The sequence below is a fragment of the Chiloscyllium punctatum genome, chromosome 44 (assembly GCF_047496795.1).
Source record: "Chiloscyllium punctatum isolate Juve2018m chromosome 44, sChiPun1.3, whole genome shotgun sequence".
Taxonomy (NCBI): Eukaryota; Metazoa; Chordata; class Chondrichthyes; order Orectolobiformes; family Hemiscylliidae; genus Chiloscyllium; species Chiloscyllium punctatum.
Genome location: NC_092782.1, coordinates 51,938,680 through 51,956,986, shown reverse-complemented (window position 1 = coordinate 51,956,986; position 18,307 = coordinate 51,938,680). Strand labels below are relative to the sequence as shown.

Sequence of the window (18,307 nt, the reverse complement as noted above, 5' to 3'; positions counted from 1 at the left end):
TGTATCTGCAGTAAGGGGTGTATCTGTGGTGAGGGGTGTATCTATAGTGGGGGGTATCTGCAGTGAAGATGTATATACAGTGAGGTTGTATCTGCAGTGAGGGTGCATCTGCAGAGAGTATTGTATCTGCAGTGAGGGGGTAAATACAGTGAGAGATGTATCTATAGAAAGGGTGTACCTGCAGTGAGGGTGTAACAGCAATGCGGATGTGTATGCAGTGAGGAGTGTACCTGTAGAGAGGGGTGTACATACAGTGAGGGATGTATCTGCAGCGAGCGTGTATATACAGTGAGCGTGTAACTGCAGTTAGGGTGTATCGACAGTGAGGGGTGTATTACAGTGAGGGGTGTGTTACAGTGAGGGTGTATATACAGTGAAGTTGCATCTGCAGCAAGGTGTGTATCTGCAGTGAGAATGTATATACAGTGAGGGTATATCTGCTGTGAGGGCATATCTGCAGTGAGGGGTGTATATGCAGAGTGGGGTGTACATACAGTGAGAGAGTATGTGCATTGAAGGTGTATCTGCAATGAGGGCATATATACAGTGAGGGTCTATCTGCAGCGAGGTGAGTATGTGCAGTGAGGGTGTATATACTGTGAGGTTGTATCTGCAGTGAGGGTCTACCTGCAGTAAGGAGGTATCTGCAGTGAGGGAGTAAATACAGTGAAGGTGATCTGCAGTGAGGGGTGTATCAGCATTGAGGGGTGTATATACAGTGAGGATGTATATACAGTGAGGGTGTATCTGCAATTAGGGTATATATACAGTTTGGGTGTATCTGCAATGAGTGGGCATGTAGAGTACGTGTGCATCTGCGGTGAGGGTGTATCTGCAGTGAGGGTGTATCTGCAGTGGGGGGGCATGTACAGTGTTTGTGCATCTGCAGTGAGGGTGTATGAACAGTGAAGGTGTATCTGCAGTGAGAGTGCATATACGGTGAAGGTGTATCTGCAGTGAGGGTGTATATACAGTGAGGGTGTATCTGCAGTGGGGTGAGGGTATATACAGTGAGGGTGTATCTGCAGTGAGGGTGTATATACAGTGAAGGTGTATCTGCAGTGAAAGTGTATCTGCAGTGAGGATGTATCTGCAGTGAGGATGTATATACAGTGAGGGTGTATATTCAGTGAGGGTGTATCTGCAGTGAGGTGTATACACAGTGAGGGTGTATCTGCAGTGAGGGGTATATACAATGAGGGTGTATCTGCAGTGAGGGTGCATGTACAGTGTGTGTGCATCTGCAGTGAGAGCGTATATACAGTGAGGGTGTATGTATAGTGAGGGTATATCTGCAGTGAGGATATAGATACAGTGAGGGCACATCTTCAGTGAGGGCATATATACAGTGTGTGTGCATCTGTAATGAGGGTGTATATACAGTGAAGGTGTATCTGCAGTGAGAGTGTATGTACAGTGAGGGTGTGTATATAGTGTGTGTGCATCTGAAGTGAGGATGTATATACAGTGAGTGTGTATCTGCGGTGAAAGTATATCTGCAGTGAGGGCGTATATACAGTAAGGGTGTATTTACAGTGAGGGTGTATTTACAGTGAGAGTGTTTCAGCAGTGAGGGTGTATCAGCAGTGAGGTAGTATGTACAGTGAAGTAGTATCTGCAGTGAAGGTGTAGCTGCCGTGAGGGTGTATCTGCAGTGAGGAGATATCTGCAGTGAGGGTGTATATACAGTGAGGGTATACACAGTGAGGACATGTACACAGTGAGGGTGTATCTGCTGTGAGGCTGTATATAACGTGAGGGTGTATCTGCAGTGAGGAGCTATCTGCAGGGAGGGCATATACACAGTGAGGGTTATCTGCAGTGAGGGTGTATCTGCAGTGAGGGGTATATACAGTGAGGGTGTATCTACAGTGAGGGGTATATACAGTGAGGGCGTATATACAGTGTGTGTGCATCTGCAATGAGGGTGTATATACAGTGAAGGTGTATCTGCAATGAGTGTGTATGTACAGTGAGGGTGTGTATACAGTGAGGGTGTATCTGCAGTGAGGGTGTATATACAGTGCGGGCGTATCTGCAGTGAGGGGTATATACAGTGAGGGTGTATCTGCAGGGAGAGTGTATACAGTGAGGGTGTATCTGCAGTGAGGGTGTATCTGCAGTGAGGGTATGTACAGTGACGGTGGATCTGCAGTGGGAGTATATACAGTGAGGGTGTATATACAGTGAGGGTGTATCTGCAGTGAGGGTGTATATACAATGAGGGCGTATCTGCAGTAGGAGTATGTACAGTGAGGGTGTATACACAGTGAGGGTGTATCTGTAGTGGGAATATATACAGTGAGAGTGTATACACAGTGAGCGTGTATACAGTGAGGGTGTATCTGCAGTGAAAGTATATACAGTGGGGGTGTATCTGTAGTGGTAGTATATACAGTGAGGGTGTATACACAGTGAGGGTGTATCTGCAATGAGAGTATATACAGTGAGGGTGTATACACAGTGAGGGTGTATCCGCACTGGGAGTATATACAGTGAGGGTGTATACACAGTGAGGGTGTATCTGCAGTGAGAGTATATACTGTGAGGGTGTATCTGCAGTGAGGTGTATATACAGTGAGGGTGTATCTGCAGTGAGAGTATATACAGTTTGGGTGTATCTGCAGTGGGTTTATATACAGTGAGGGTGTATACACAGTGAGAATATATACAGTGAGGGTGTATCTGCAGTGGTAGTATATACTGTGAGGGTGCATACACAGTGAGGGTGTAGCTGCAGTGAAAGTGTATACACAGTGAGGGTGTATCTGCAGTGGTAGTATATACAGTGAGGGTGTATACATAGTGAGGGTGTATTTGCAGTGAGAGTGTATACACAGTGAGGGTGAACTTGCAGTGAGAGTATATCTAGTGAGGGTGTATCTGCAGTGGTAGTATATACTGTGAGGGTGTATACAGAGTGAGGGTGTATCTGCAGTGAGAGTGTATACACAGTGTGGGTGTATCTGCAGTGAGAGTATATACAGTGAGGGTGTATACACAGTGAGAGTATATACAGTGAGGGTGTATCTGCAGTGGTAGTATATACAGTGAGGGTGTATACACAGTGAGGGTGTATCTGCAGTGAGGGTCTATACACAGTGAGGGTGTATACACAGTGAGGGTGTATCTGCAGTGAGAGTATATACAGTGAGGGTGTATCTGCAGTGAGAGTGTATACACAGTGAGGTGTATCTACACAGTGAAGGTGTATCTGCAGTAGTAGTATATACAGTGAAGGTGTATCTGCAGTGAGAGTGTATCTGCAGTGAGAGTGTATACACAGTGAGGGTGTATCTGCAGTGGTAGTATACACAGTGAGGGTGTATCTGCAGTAGTAGTATATACAGTGAAGGTGTATCTGCAGTGAGGGTGTATCTGCAGTGGTAGTATACACAGTGAGGGTGTATCTGCAGTGGGGCGGGGGTATATGAATGTGTGTGTTGGGTGGTCTCCTCCTCCCGGGTCACGTGGTGCCCAGCCCCAGCTGCTGCTCTAAGATGGCGGCGGTGTTGCCCGAGTGCCGGGCGCTGACTTACTGCGTTTATAAGTGGTCCAGCTATTCCTCCATCTACGTCCCTGAGTGAGTAATCGTTGCTGTGGGGTACCTGTTCTTGTATTTCTCGGCCCTCCCTGTCCGTTTTGCCGAGCGATCTTTTGTTGTTCGGTCATCGCTGCCGGCTGGGGCCTGGTCTGAGCCGGCGAAGCCTCGGCCTCGCGTGAACCGCGGGCGGCGCTGGGCTTCACCTGGCTCGCCCCGGGGCTCGGGTGGTCGTGGGTGTAGGCTTTTAAATTGTGTAATTCTGGGCCGGAGCTAATTTACTTTGTTTGAAGGTGAAGTTTGATTTGCAGCTTGTGATTTTTTTTGTGTGTGGTTCGCGGGCTGTGTTTTGTTTTTATGTTTTCTCTGCAGCCTCGGGTTTATGTATAGCTGCACTTGGCCCGCAATAAATTCAGCAAACCTTAATTTTCCGATAATAGTGGAGTTTCTGCCCAGTTTTGCTTGTTCACCCCCCCCCCCCTTTCTTTCCCCGCTGAATTTTTCTCAGATGCTTCTGTAACGGTCTCTGATGCAAAGCAACAGGCGTTTCTTTACAAATAACAGACCATACACTCATTAGCAAGCTGGTTTTCATCTATTGTTTCAATGTGCTCAGCACAGGTGAGATGCGGTCTGACTTTCTGTAGCGACAGTATTTGGAAACTTGTCACTTAAACGGCGAAGGGGATCTCACTGCGGAGGTAGTTATTATGAATTTGAGTCATTAGCCTTTTTGATTTTGGGTTTTGAAAGCTGCTATTTCCCAACGCCTGTCCGTGGTATTGGGCTTAAAAGAAAAACAAACCATTTTCAGTCTTGGGAGTAATTGTAACTACTTCATTTTAATTTATTGTGTTCTTAATCAGTTCCTTTCAGTGACTGTTGCAAAATTCTTTCTCCCCCCCCCCCCCCCCCACTCCACTCCAAACCAATGTTGAAGTTGATATGATTGTTTACATATGATCTTTGCAATGTGTCAACTACCTGCAAATAGTACCAGCCACTTCAAATATTTGGGAATGCTGGGCATACAACTTTTTAAAATAAATAAAACTAGCATTTTTCTGTCAAATGCACATTTTAAACATGCATTGAGTAATTTCTGTTTTACTTATTTTAGAAACCACTGATCAACTTTTCAGGTTTACATCATAGTAAGTTTCATTGCTGTACATCTTTTGTGTTTTGTTTCAAAGGCTTCTTAGTTCAGTGGTAGTTCTGGAGTGCTCTCTAATAGCCAAACTGAATACTAACAGTTAAGCAAGTTGGAATTGAAGCCATTGTAAGAGTTACAGCCTGTATTTGCAGCTTGGAGTTTTTTTTAAACGTGCATCCACTCCTTTTCTTGCAAGTCATCTTGCGCAGATCAAAGTGCTAACAACTTTAAACGACCTATGCTAAATGGGAAATGTCTTTGGTTTGCTTGATACCAAGAAGCAACTGCTATACTCTGAACAAAAGACTAAAAACTGTGAATGCTTGAAATCAGAAACAAATTGCTGTCAAAACTCTCAGCCTTGGTAACGATTTCTATTTTGCTCTACCTTGCTGCTTTAGCAGAAATACTCTAAAACATTCTGTCAGCATCCTTGAAGATATCGTACTTAACCACTGACTTGTCGGGCAACCCCAACTTGAGTGACCAAACTTGGTGGGCGGCACGGTGGCACAGTGGTTAGCACTGCTGCCTCACAGCGCCGGAGACCTGGGTTCAATTCCCGCCTCAGGCGACTGACTGTGTGGAGTTTGCACGTTCTCCCCGTGTCTGCGTGGGTTTCCTCCGGGTGCTCCGGTTTCCTCCCACAGTCCAAAGATGTCCAGGTCAGGTGAATTGGCCATGCTAAATTGCCCGTAGTGTTAGGTAAGGGGTAGATCTAGATGTAGATATAGGGGTATGGGTGGGTTACGCTTTGGCGGGGCAGTGTGGACTTGTCGGGCCGAAGGGCCTGTTTCCACACTGTAAGTAACCTAATCTCATCTAATCTAAAAATGGAAAATGCTCAGTTGGAGCACAGTGGATGCATCAAGAGACTTCTTCAAAATTGACAGTTAAAGTTTGGAGGAAAGCGCACAACTTCAAACAACTCATCCACTCAACCCTCGAAGCACCACTTGCCCTGTGTGTGGCAGAGATTTTAGATTATGCATTGAATTTAGCAGCCATGTTTGAAACCATCGCACCACCCGATATACTGCTTGAGAAGATAGCTGTGTTTTTGGCATTTGTTTTGATGAAATGGTGTTTATTTTGAGATTCTTTATTAAAGTGACATATTGTAATTGCAAAACACTTGCAATTATGTTAGAGTGCCATTTAGAATTAGGATATGTCAAAGTGCATTACAGCCACTGATGTACTTCTGAAGTGTCTAAGGGAAGGGAATTGATATTCAATTTGCACTGAGTTCTCTCAAACATTCATATGATAAGGACCAAACAAACAGTTTTAGTGATGCTGATTCGAAGCACCTCTATTCGCAAGAACAATGGAGGGAACTCCCCTATTCCTAAAAATCGGTGCCAAGTGATATTTTTATTTCCCAAGGCTACTCTGGGTTTAATATCTCTCCTGAACGATAGCATCTTCAACAATATAACACACTCTCAGTTCTGCACAGCAGCATATAAACCTTAACTAATGCATTAACCTCCTGTAGATTCAAGTTCCCACTCCAATCTTCTAACTTGGGTAAGAATGCTACCATCTCACACATTATTGATATGGTAGTGTGATCTACCAGAGGTGATGTGGTTCTGAAAACTAGTTGATGCAAATGTTTATTTTCTTGGTTATCACATTTGCTGCAAGTGTCTGAAAGGGAAAGAAAGTATAATATTACTATTGGAGCCTTCCTCATAGCCCATAAATCTATCTACAATTCTCTGTAGAGATGATGTATATTTCCAACGATTTGTCCTGTCATTATCATTTCATGCTGATATTGTAACTGGATTTGAAATCTGTACTGCTCTTATACAAAGCTTTGTTGGAAACCTTCCACATTGTAATCAAATAATTATAAATAATAAAAGCTTGCATTTATGTCAGGACTGGGGCATCTCTGATGTGAATAAAAGAGCTTCATGCCCACTGAATTTGTGGAACAATCACTTTTAAAGGGTAGTCATTTTGCATTTGACAAAATCTGATCAGAACAACGACAATCTGAGAACCTTTGTGTAGGTTTAGAGAAATTGCTCCAGTGTTAATTTTGTGCCATTAGATTGGGTTGTAAGTTTGCTTGCTAAGCTGGTAGATTTGTTCTCAGACATTTCATCACCATGCTAGGCAACATAATCAGTGAGCCTCCGATGAAGTGCCAGTGTTCTCTTCAGCTTGCTATTTGTGTGTCTTGGTCTGTTGTGGTGGGTGATATCACTTCTGGTTCTTCTTTGCTGAGAGTTGGTAAATGGGGTCCAATTCAATAGGTTTGTTGATGGACTTCTGGTTTGAATGCCAAACCTCTAGGAATTCCCGTGCATGTCTTTGTTTAGCCTGTCCCGGAACGGAGGCTGTTGTCCCAGTCAAACTGGTGTCCTCCTTAGTCTGTGTTTATGGGTACTAGTGATAGGTGGTCATGTCTTTTGGTGGCTAGCTTTCTGCTGGTCTGTCCAATGTAATGTTTGTTGCAGTTCTTGCAGGGTATTTTGTATATGATATTCATTTTGCTGCCTCAGGACCCACTTCACTTTCAACGACAAGACTTACAAACAAATCAGTGGGACGTCTATGGAATCACCAATATCAGGACTCTTAGCAGAAGCAGTTATGTAGAGGTGAGAATGAACAGCTCTTCCCAGGATCCGGCCATTACACACTGCAGCACCCAGGAACAAAGAGGAGCTGAGGAAAAACAGCTGTGCAATGTACTCAGAAACAGCAGGAACCTGATTAAACGCAGTCTGCCGATTCCTACACAACAGATCTAAACAAGAAGACAACACGCCCAGACACTTTAGCCACCCTGCCATACATTTAAGGACATATTGGAGATAATAACCAGACTGCTGTGGCCCATAGGCATCATGGTAGCCCACACACATGCCACCACACTGAAACAGCTCCTGATGAATTTAAAAGACCCCCTATCAATAAACAGCAGAATGAATGTCATTCATAAAATATTCTGCAAGGACTGCACTAAACAATACATTGCACAGACCAGCAGGAAACATGCCACCAGGATACATGAGCACCAACTAGCCACCAAAAGACATGACCACCTATCAGTAGTATCCATACACACACATAAAGAGGGACACTTGTTCGACTGGGAGAATAAATCCATCCTGGGACAGGCTAAACAAAGACACCCACGGGAAATCCTCGAGGCCTGACATTCATACTTGAGCTCCATCAACAAACCTATTGATTTGCACCCCATTTACCAACCTTTTCAAAAAAAAGAACTGAAAGTGATATCGCCCACCACAACAGACCAAGACATAGAAATAGCAAGTGGGACAGAACACCAGCGCTTCATCGGAGGCTCACTGATTATGTTGCCTAGCATTGTGAAGAAATGTCTGAGAACAAATCTGTCAGCTCAGCAAACTTACAACCTGATCCATAACCTGAGCGACAAATCTCCAAATCGCAAACTATTAGATTATTGTTAACAGGCTATCCTTGAGGTAAGCATGTGGTGGTGGTGGTTGTTATACTGTGTTGGAAATACATAAGACAGCACTGTCCAAACAAGTGGCACTGCTTGGAAAAAGCTAAATGCAGCTGAAGAATCTTCCCAAATGTCGCCGTTTGCCAGGATGGTTTGGTATTTGTACCAGTAATTCTGTTGTGCTCATTAGCTCAACATCAAGAATAGTTCCAATCTATGTCCAAAATGCACTAAAACTGTCATCAAGTGGGTGCAGAGTAGTATGTCCAATATTAATTCTTTTCTTTTAAAAAAAATCTAATTGAATTAGCTACCATACGGTTAGCTCAAAAAGAAATTTGAAATAAAATGTTATTCCATATATAAAAATTTGCTCAAGTGCACTCGAATATTGTTTTATTTGAGAATCAAAATATTATAAGATCCAGAGTACAGAATACTTACCACCAAGAATGTGGAGTACAAGATGTATCACTACATAAAAGTCCTATTTCATGAGCACATCACATTGGCAAGATGAGGTTTTTAAAACCTGATGTTTGTTGGATGAAAAAGTGACTTCAGGAGATGAAGGTTTGACAGTTGTAAAATTCTGAACAAGAATATGTTGAGAGGAAAGTGGAGTAGATGTTGCATTCAACCAAAAGACACTCTGACTCTAATTTGTGCATCTTTATTTCTTAGCATTTGCTGTGAAGGACACATTATTTACTTGGGATACCTTGAAGCTGTTTGTCACCAAATAATATGGTTTGAAGAGGTAATTTTCTCAAGATCTTCTCAACATGAGGAATAACCCCAGAGGGGCATGTGGAGAGATCCTTGTTGCCCTCATTGCAATTTTGTTCTGAACTGAACAGGGTTCTCACTTTAAGTAGTGATCTTAAAGATAGCGCCATTAGAAATATAGTTTGCCTTCACAGCTTAAAAAGTCATTCTAGTTGTTACACTTGGGTTTTGTGTGAGACTTGAGACTTGAAACCTCAAACTTCTGATACAGTTGGGAAACGTAGTTGTCTATTAGAATGCATAAGAGAAACACCTGCAATCTATTAAATTCCTTTGTTTGCATTTGCTGCAATTGGACCTGATGTTAATGATGCATCTTTTGTCAGGGTCTGGAGACTTGGAAATCTGATTTTCTGATGTTCTTGTACATGAAATAAGAGTGAAAAGAATCCATCCAACTGACAAGCTTGTCTGGGAGTGGAATATTTTGGTTAATTTGTAAGTTAAAGGTTGATGTGATAAATAACTCTCTAACCCTTATTTTGATATTCTAAAAGCAGCTTGAAATTACGTGCTAAGACTGGCAAATACTATGCTTGCATCCCATATCTGCTATCCATTCAAGTCCAGATTACTAAGATGAAGCCGTATCCACAAAAAAGGAAACAGAGTTCATATTAAAGAGTGGTCGTGTTTGATCAGACTTGGCAAGTGTTACAGCTGTAACAGATTTTAAGGAATTATATAGACAAGGAACCTGTGGGAGGAGAGGAAAGAACACAAAAGACTATATTCAATGTAGAAGGCAAGATTGATTACAAAACAGAGGGATGATGGTGAAGTTTTACATGTATTTAACATGAGAAAACATTTTGACAGCACAGGAGCAGGATCAGCTGAACATTTTCCCATGTGCAGAGGAACCTCGCTTATCTGAATCCCAATTATCCGAAAATCCGATTATCCAAAGGAGACCTCCAGATCCCGATGGAAATATTACATCAAAGATGATGAGGGCGGTGTTGCACAGGGTTGGGACATTGTTGCACGGCGTTGGGGCTGGGGGTGGTGCTGTGGGTGGATCGGGGGGCTGCCGTCTCCTCAACAGGGTGTAGACTTTAACATTTCTGAGCCCCAGAGTAAAGGCATTTCCTCGATTAACCGAATAATTGATTATCCGAACGAAATAGTGCCCGCCCATCACATTCGGATAATCAAGGTTCCCCTATAGTTAGTAAATTTTCATTTGGAGCACATCTGTTGACCGAAGCAAACGGAATGCGAAGTTTGTTAATATGTATTTTCTGAGCAGTTATGGGTAACAGTGAACTCACCCAGTGCTGTACTGCAAATTTACCATACTATGCAGAGAGTTTGACCTGAAGCAAATCAATCTGGAGAGTGAATACGTTATCAGAAGCTGAATCACCCCTTCAAAATGAGAAAAATTTGTTTTAATATTTAGTTATAATAGTCTAATAGGAATAGTCTAGGTGCTGTACATGGTTCAAAATGTGCTATGTTTTTGTATTCAGTTCAGGTATTTCAATGGAATTATCTGTAGAATAACCTTTTCTCTACCCAGGCTAAATAGCTTTTGCGTATCGAGTGCAGTTGCAGCAATATGAAACCGAGTGAACCCAGCTAATGAATTACATGGGGCTTGAGAATTTTTTAAACCCATTTCTCTAGTTGAAATAATTGACAATGGCCCAGTAATTCATTTGAATTTGAAATATTGTGTCTAATTAGTATTTTGGATTGATTTGTACTGAGCTTCTGAGATGAAAAGTTTCTGATCTGCCGTGTTACCAAGTTTTTAAGTCTTGCCGCAACAAGTTAATTTAATTCTATAACCTTTTTTAAATTACCAAAAGTTAGTTTGTAAACCTCTTAATTTTGACTTTGAGTGTATATTCCTAATACAAATGTTACTGCTGTGGTCCATCCATCAGTGCATGCTGAGTTGTGCTGTTGCACAATTAATTGACAAAAGGTACCTGATTCATCCTTTCCTCCTCTGTCGACCTGTGTCATTACTTGGGTTAATTCACTCAAACACCTGGATTGTTCCAGCAAAATTTGAGGACAAGAATGTTTTTGTTATTAAATTGGCTCATCACCTTTGAGCATAAATTCTATGTTTTAAAGTGGTGACACAGTACTATCCTGTGCCTATTCCAAATTGCTCGCTTTTTAAAATCCTCAAATATAATTTTCAACATTAATTTCAGAATTTGCCTTTAAACACCTGACAATGGAGGATAGTACTGGATTAATTCACACCTTACCAGGAGCGATGCATGTTAATAGCGTTGCAGTTCACCGACTGTGACACTGCACCTAGTAGAGGCAGATTTCATAAATGCAGCCATTGTCTTGAACTGTTCAATTTGCATTGGCTTTTGAAGTTGGAATGATTGATTGATTTTCACCATTCTCCTTATTAATGTCATTTTGCATATAAACTTGAGGTTGCGGTTTATACATTATACGATTGCTCGCTAGTGTAGATTAGATTAGATTCCCTACAGTGTGGAAACAGGCCCTTCAACACAAGAAGTCCACACCAACCCTCCGAAGAGTAACCCACCCAGACCCGTTTCCCTCTGACTAATGCACCATCGGCAATTTAGCATGGCCAATTCACCTGACCTGCACATCTTTGGATGTGGTAGGTAACCCACGCAGACACAGGGGAGAACATACAAACTCCACACAATAGTCACCCGAGGCTGGAATCGAACCTGACACCCTGGTGCTGTGAGGCGGCAGTGCTAACCACTGAGTCACCGTGTAGCTTCACCTACCTGTTAGATAGGGAGTTGCAGGATTTTGAACTTGTGACTGAAGGAACAGCAATTTAGTTACAAATCAAGATAGTATATGATTTTTGATGGGATTTTGCAGTTAATAGTGACCTGTACATCTACCCTGTTTGGAAGGTATAAGAGGCTGTAGATTTGTAAATGTTCCAGGAGCCAGGGTGAGTGTTGTATTGCGTCCTGTGGTGTGTGTCAGTGGTGAAAGTAGTGAATTTTGAAGGTGGTGGACAGGATGCCAATCAAATAGACTTTTTTCAGGATGGCATTGAGCTGCTTGAGTGTTGTTGGAACAAGACCCATTTCGGCAAGTGGAGAGTATTATTCCATCATGGTTCTGACTTGAGCCTTACCAATGCTGTACAGACACTGGAGAGGCATAAGGTGAGATACTGACCACAAAACATCTAGCTTGTTGTCTGAATTCGATGGTTTGGAACTGCTTTATGATTTTTGTTTCAAAAACTAAGTACTTAATACTAAGTTAGACCACTTTGCATTGAGTATCTGAATTTAATTTCCAAATTGGAAATGATTTTAAATGAAACTTACTTTTTCAGACCACACTGGTAGTTGAAAATGTGGGATGAATTCAAAATAAGAATGTTGGAACAAATAAACAATTCTTTGCAGTGTAATTATAGTAAAAAAAACTTGTATTAAGTACAGTTGTAATTATAGCTCAGAATATGACTGAAGTACTTTGAAGTGCTTGGTTATTGTTTGTCTCTAATGATTATACAATGCTACTGGGAGTTTGAAAAAGCTAAAGAACATCATGACACTTGATGGGCACCAGTCATGGAAATATTTCTTAAACAATTAAATCCTAAGCATTTATCATAGTGTTGAGAAACTATAGTGTGTACATATGCTCATGATAGATGGCACTTGCCTGTCTCAGGAGTTGCTTCCAACACAGTCCCGCGTGTCATTTTTGGATTGACCATTTGTTTTAGTTTTAGAGATCACTTTGTGAGTGGCAGTTGTTGTTGTGTTTTTTTTTTGTAGCAGATTGAGTAGTATGATTCTTGCATTCCTGAATGCTAGAGCAAATGTTTCGTGCTCTGTTGAACAAATTGCTTTGCATTTTCAATAGACTTTTGAATACAAGTGCAGCTGGCTTTCCATCTCCTATGATGCACACTCCTAGCTCTTCCTGAGACGTACCCTGTATTGACTTTCTTGATTTGTCTGGACTGTTAAGCTATGTTTTTCTCCTGGCAGTGATTGTTAGTGATTTGATCCTATACTGCTGGTCCTCCTGTCAAGTAAGATGAATGGTTGGTTTGTGGTGCAGTATGATACCAACAGCACATGTTAAATTCTAGCATCGGCTGAAGTCATTGTGAAGGTTGAACATTCTCAACTTCACCTCTTGCCTGAGGCATGGTGACCCTTAGATTAAACTCAACACCGGTTGTTGCTCTCCCTCTCTCTCCCCTTCTCCAAATTCACGTAATAAGGCTGTTGAGAGTGTGGTGCTAGAAAAACACAGCTGGTCAGGCAGTATCCGAGGAGCAGGACAATCGACGTTTTGGGCATAAGCCCTTCTTCAGGAAGGGTCACGCTCTTGACTTTAATCTTCAGCATCTGCAGTCCTCACTTTTTTCCTATAACAATCCGAGTGTAGATTATGCCATTGTTTCATATCATTCAACTTAGTCTAATCTTCTCTTGTATATATGCACATCCACCTTTTGGAATGGTCAATTGTTGGAATTCATCTTCACCTTTCAAGTATCTTATTGTCTTAAATCTGCCTTCTTAAAAATGTAACTTAGTGCGATTATAACACTCAACTCAGTCTCTGAAAAATCACTCATTACACTAACAGCGCTTGATGACCGTGATCAATTGATTCTTTTGGCTGTTGAATATGAGATTAAATGGTAAATTCTGAAACTTATTTTTGCAGCAAAATGATTTTTCTGGTTTTTCCCTTCAATGAGCAGATTGTCTCTTATCCTCTCTGTTCAGGCTCTTGTTTCTAATCATTTTTACCATTTTTGTTGCTGGCTTGTCCAGCAACAGGTAAATCTAAAAAGCAAACTAGATTTATAGTTAAAAAATGTACATTTGCATAAGATGTCTGTGGCCTTCCAATTTATGCTTGGGAATTTGGTTGTCACCGTTCTCATGCTCTCTGCCTTGTGCAACTGTTATCAATGTAAGGGAGCTGTTTCAATTTTTTAAACTCATGGCTGAGTTGATTTTGACTGTAGCTGGCATATTTTGTCTTTGTAGAAATTCAGCAGTGTTGCTGGTTGCAGCAATGCTTTTTGTGTGGTTCTGGTGTAGATGTAATCTCCACACTTCTGTTTTTTGTAAGTAACACTACTTGGAATCAGTTTTCTTGAAAATCTCAAATAAGTTTATTCCCAGGTTTGAACTCAGTTTTTAGTCACTGAGCAATGTATGCAGTCTGGGTTGTTTCTGCTGTATCGCGTGTGGTAGTTAGTCATGTGGTTTACATTTTGGTCCTAGGGCATATTGGCTTGTCATAATTTTTATGCTTTAAGACTAAGAATAGCATCTGCAAAAGTTTATGACCGAGAGGTGAACCCTCTGTTAAATCAAAGAGCCAGAAAAGCTCACCTCACCTCGTAATCTGTTAAAATGAGTATCAGAGAACTCCCAAATTCCACTGCTGAAAGAAAATGGCATCAATTTATTTTTAACTCTAAAAGTGAACATTAAACTACAAGTATGCACAATTCCAAGTCCCCTTTTTCATAACTGCTTGTAATATCTGCCTCACAATTCCATATGAGTTGGAGGCAGTTACCTCTACAACAGGATAGTCTTCACCTGAACTAGAAGGGTACCAATATCCTGAGGGGAAATTTGCTAATGCTCTCTGGGTGGATTTAAACTGATTCAGCAGGGGATGGGAGCCCAAATTGTAGTTTGAGTATACAGGAGGTTGAGAATAGCGAGGTCCGAAGTAGTAGGGTATTCAAGGTCTCATGAGAGCACCAACAAGTTGATTTGAAGCGTTTCTACTTCAACGCCAGGAGCATCCATAATAAGGTGGGTGAACTTGCAGCATGGGTTGGTACCTGAGATTTGAATGTTGTGGCCATTTCAGAGACATGGGTAGAGCAGGGAAAGGAATGGTTGTTGCAGGTTCTGTGATTTAGATGTTTCAGTAAGATCAGAGAAGATGGTAAAGGGTGGAGGGGAAAGCATTGTTAGTCAAGGACTGTATCACCGTGGCAGAAAGGACGTTTTGAAGACTGGTCTACTGAGGTAGTATGGGCTGAGGTTAGAAACAGGAAAGGAGCTGTCACTCTGGGAGTTTTCTATTGGCCTCAGAATAGTTCCAGAGATGTAGAGGAAAGGATAGCAAAGACGATATTAGATAGGAGCAACAGCAACAGGGTAGTTATTATGGGGGACTTCAATTTTGCAAATATTGACTGGAAATACTATATTTCAAGTAGTTGAAATGGGTAATTTTTATTTTTTGCCCAGTGTGTATAGAAGGGTTTCCTGATTCAGTATGTAAACAGGCCAACAAGGGGCAAGGCCACATTAAATTTGGTACTGGGTCATGAACCCACGTGTTTGATTTGGAGGGAGATGAGCATTTTGGTGATAGTGACCACAATTTGCTTATGCATACTTTAACAATGGGAAGGGATAGGTATATACCGCAGGGAAAAAGTTATAGCTGGGGGAAAGGCAATTATGATGCATTAGGCAAGATGTGGGATGGAGAAGGAGATTGCAGGGTTTGGGCACAATTGAAATATGAAACTTATTAGACGAAAAGCTACTGCAGGTCCATTATATGTGTGTACCTGCCAGGCAGAGAGGAAGTTGTTGAGTGCAGAAGCCATGGTTTACTAAGGAAGTTGAATCTCTTGTCAAGACAAAGAAGGCGGCCTATGTTAGGATGAGATGTGAAGGCTCAGTTAGGGCACTTAAGAGGTATAGGTTAGCCAGGAAAGAGCTAAAGAAAGACTTCAGAAGAGCCAGGAGGGAACATGAGGAGAAGTCCTTGGCGGCTAGGATCAAGAAAAACCCTAAAGCTTTCTATTGGTATATCAGGAATAAAATAAGAACTCGATTAAGATTAAGACCAATCAAAGATAGTAGTGGAAAGTTGTGCATTGAGTCAGAGGAGAGAAGGGAAGTGCTAAATATTTTGTCTCTATTCACCCTGGTAAAACACAATGGTGATGAGAATACTGAGATACAGGCTGCTCGACTAGGTGGGATTGAGGTTCCCAAGGAGGAGGTGTCAGCAATTCTGGAAAGTGTAAAAATAGGTAAGTCTCCTGGGTGGGATGAAAATTATCCTAGGATTCTCTGGGAAGCCAGGGAGGAGATTGCCGAAGTTTTTTCTTTTGATCTTTGTCGTCAATGTCTACAGGAATAGTGCCAGAAGACTGGAGGATAGCAAATGTGTTCCCTTATTCAAGAAGGGGGAGTAGAGACAATGCTGGTAATTATAGACCAGTGAGCCTTACTTTGGTTGTGGTTAGAATGTTGGAAAAGGTTTTATAAGACAGGATTTATAATCATCTAGAGAGGAATAATTTGATTGGGGTCATCAACACGGTTTTGTGAAGGGTAGGTTGTGCCTCACAAACCTTATTGACGACTTTGAGAAGGTGACCAAACAAGTGGATGAAGGTAAAGTGGTTGATGTTGTATATATGGATTTCAGTAAGGTGTTTGATAAGGTTCCCCACGGTAGGCTATTGCTGAAAATATGGAGGCATGGGATTGTGGGTGATTTTAGCAATTTGGATCAGAAATTGGCTAGCTGTCAGCAGACAGGGGGTGGTGGGTGATTGGAAATGATCATCCTGGAATTCATTTACTAGTGGTATACTGCAAGGATGTGATTTGGGGCAACTGGTGGTCATTTTTTAAAAATTACCTGAATAAGGGCATAGAAGGATGGGTTACTAAATTTGTGGATGACACTAAAGTCTGTAGAGTTGTGGATAGTGTAGAAGGATGCCACAGGTTACCGAAGGACAGATAAGCTGCAGAGCTGGGCTGAGAGATAGCAAATGGGAGTTTAATCTGGAAAAGTATGAGGTGAATCACTTTGGAAGGAGCAATAGGAATAAACAGTACTTGGCTAATGGTAAGATTCTTGGTAGTGTGGATGAGCAGGCGGGTCGCTATGCCTTACTGTACAAGTCTGTGTCATTTCAAGTTTGGGCTAGGCAATGGAGACAACCCATTTATGTGTCCTAAATTATTGCTAGTTGTTTGGAGGATTTACCAAATGTTTACTTCAGTGGATCATTTCATTGCACTGCATCTATGCACATAGATCCCTGAAAATTGCCACCCAGGTTGCTTAGGGTTGAGAAGAACGCACAAGGTGTGTTAGCTTTTATTAGTAGAAGGTTTGAGTTTCGGAGACATGAGGTCATGCTACAGCTGTACAAAAGTCTGGTGTGGCTGGACTTCGAGTATTGTATACAGTTTTGGTCACCGCATTACAGGAAGGATGTGGAAGCTCTGGAGAGGGTTCTGAGGATTTAGTCTGGTATGGCGGGACGGTCTTATGAGGAAAGTCTGAGGGACTTTGGAGAGAAGAAGGTTGAGAAGTGACTTAATTGAGACATATAGGATAATCATAAGGTTAGGTAGGGTGGACCGTGAGAGCCTTTCACCTGTATGGTGATGGCTAACACGGGGACATATCTATCACCCCTCAACTTAAAGCTATAGGTTCTTTACTCAGTGTAGCAGGGGCATGGAACGCACTGTCTGCAACAGTAATAGACTCGCCAACTTTATGGGCATTTAAGTGGTTGTTGGATAGACATGGACAAAGATGGAATAGTGTAGATTAGATGAGCTTCAGATTGATTTCACAGGAAGGGCTTGTACTGCGCTGTAGTGTTCTATGTCCTAAGTTATAATGTTCTAATACTTTATTAAAATTACATCAACTTAATTTCCAAACCACATAGCTGCGGTCGTCTTCTGTGACTTTTCTTCTTCTGGCTGAGGATCTCCCTGGGTTGTCATCTGTCTGTTTTTAGTGCCGGTATGTTTCATATGAAAAAGGTACCTTTTGATAGAGACTGTTTCCTAAGCTTTAGGTTGCTGCTAATTGTTGATTTCAGTTTATGTGAAACTGTCAACAATTTCCAGAATGAGGTCGATGGAAGTCACGATGTGAATGAACATTTTTATTGTGGATATGAATTGTTGAAAATGAAGGAACTCCAGGATTACTCAGGGTAGGTGAGAATGTGACTTGAGGAGAGAATGTATATAGAGTATAAGCAGGGAAGGGAAAGAGTTAAGTTTAGAGATTTGTGAAACAAGAGGGTCAGTTGAGCATGACTCGGATCAGATAAGAACTGCAGTTTACAAGGCACAGATAATGGGTTAACAAGGTGGAAATGCAGTCATTATGTAAAGCCGTTTAACAATATTGGAAGCATTCAGTATGCAAGGTCAGCTAACAAGGGGAAAAATATCCATTGTATGAATCTAGTGAACAAGGTTCAGAACATCCCTTGTATAACAACAGGTCTCTGCTATTGATCCCTGTAAAATAACTATGTAATTCAGTGAGAAACTGCTGTTGCAGAGAAGACAGTAAACTCGTG

General features: G+C 41.7%; 1 protein-coding gene across 2 annotated transcripts in view; it reads left to right on the top strand.

Moving 5' to 3' along the window:
• The first annotated feature begins 3,476 nt into the window (after positions 1-3,476).
• mkln1 (muskelin 1, intracellular mediator containing kelch motifs) overlaps positions 3,477-18,307 on the top strand; it is a 127,001-nt gene continuing 112,170 nt past the window's right edge. For both annotated transcript variants that reach the window (XM_072562925.1, XM_072562924.1), the window contains exon 1: positions 3,477-3,583. In XM_072562925.1, the coding sequence (XP_072419026.1) occupies positions 3,501-3,583 (83 nt within the window). In that variant the 5' untranslated portion in view covers positions 3,477-3,500. The remainder of the gene's footprint in view (positions 3,584-18,307) is intronic.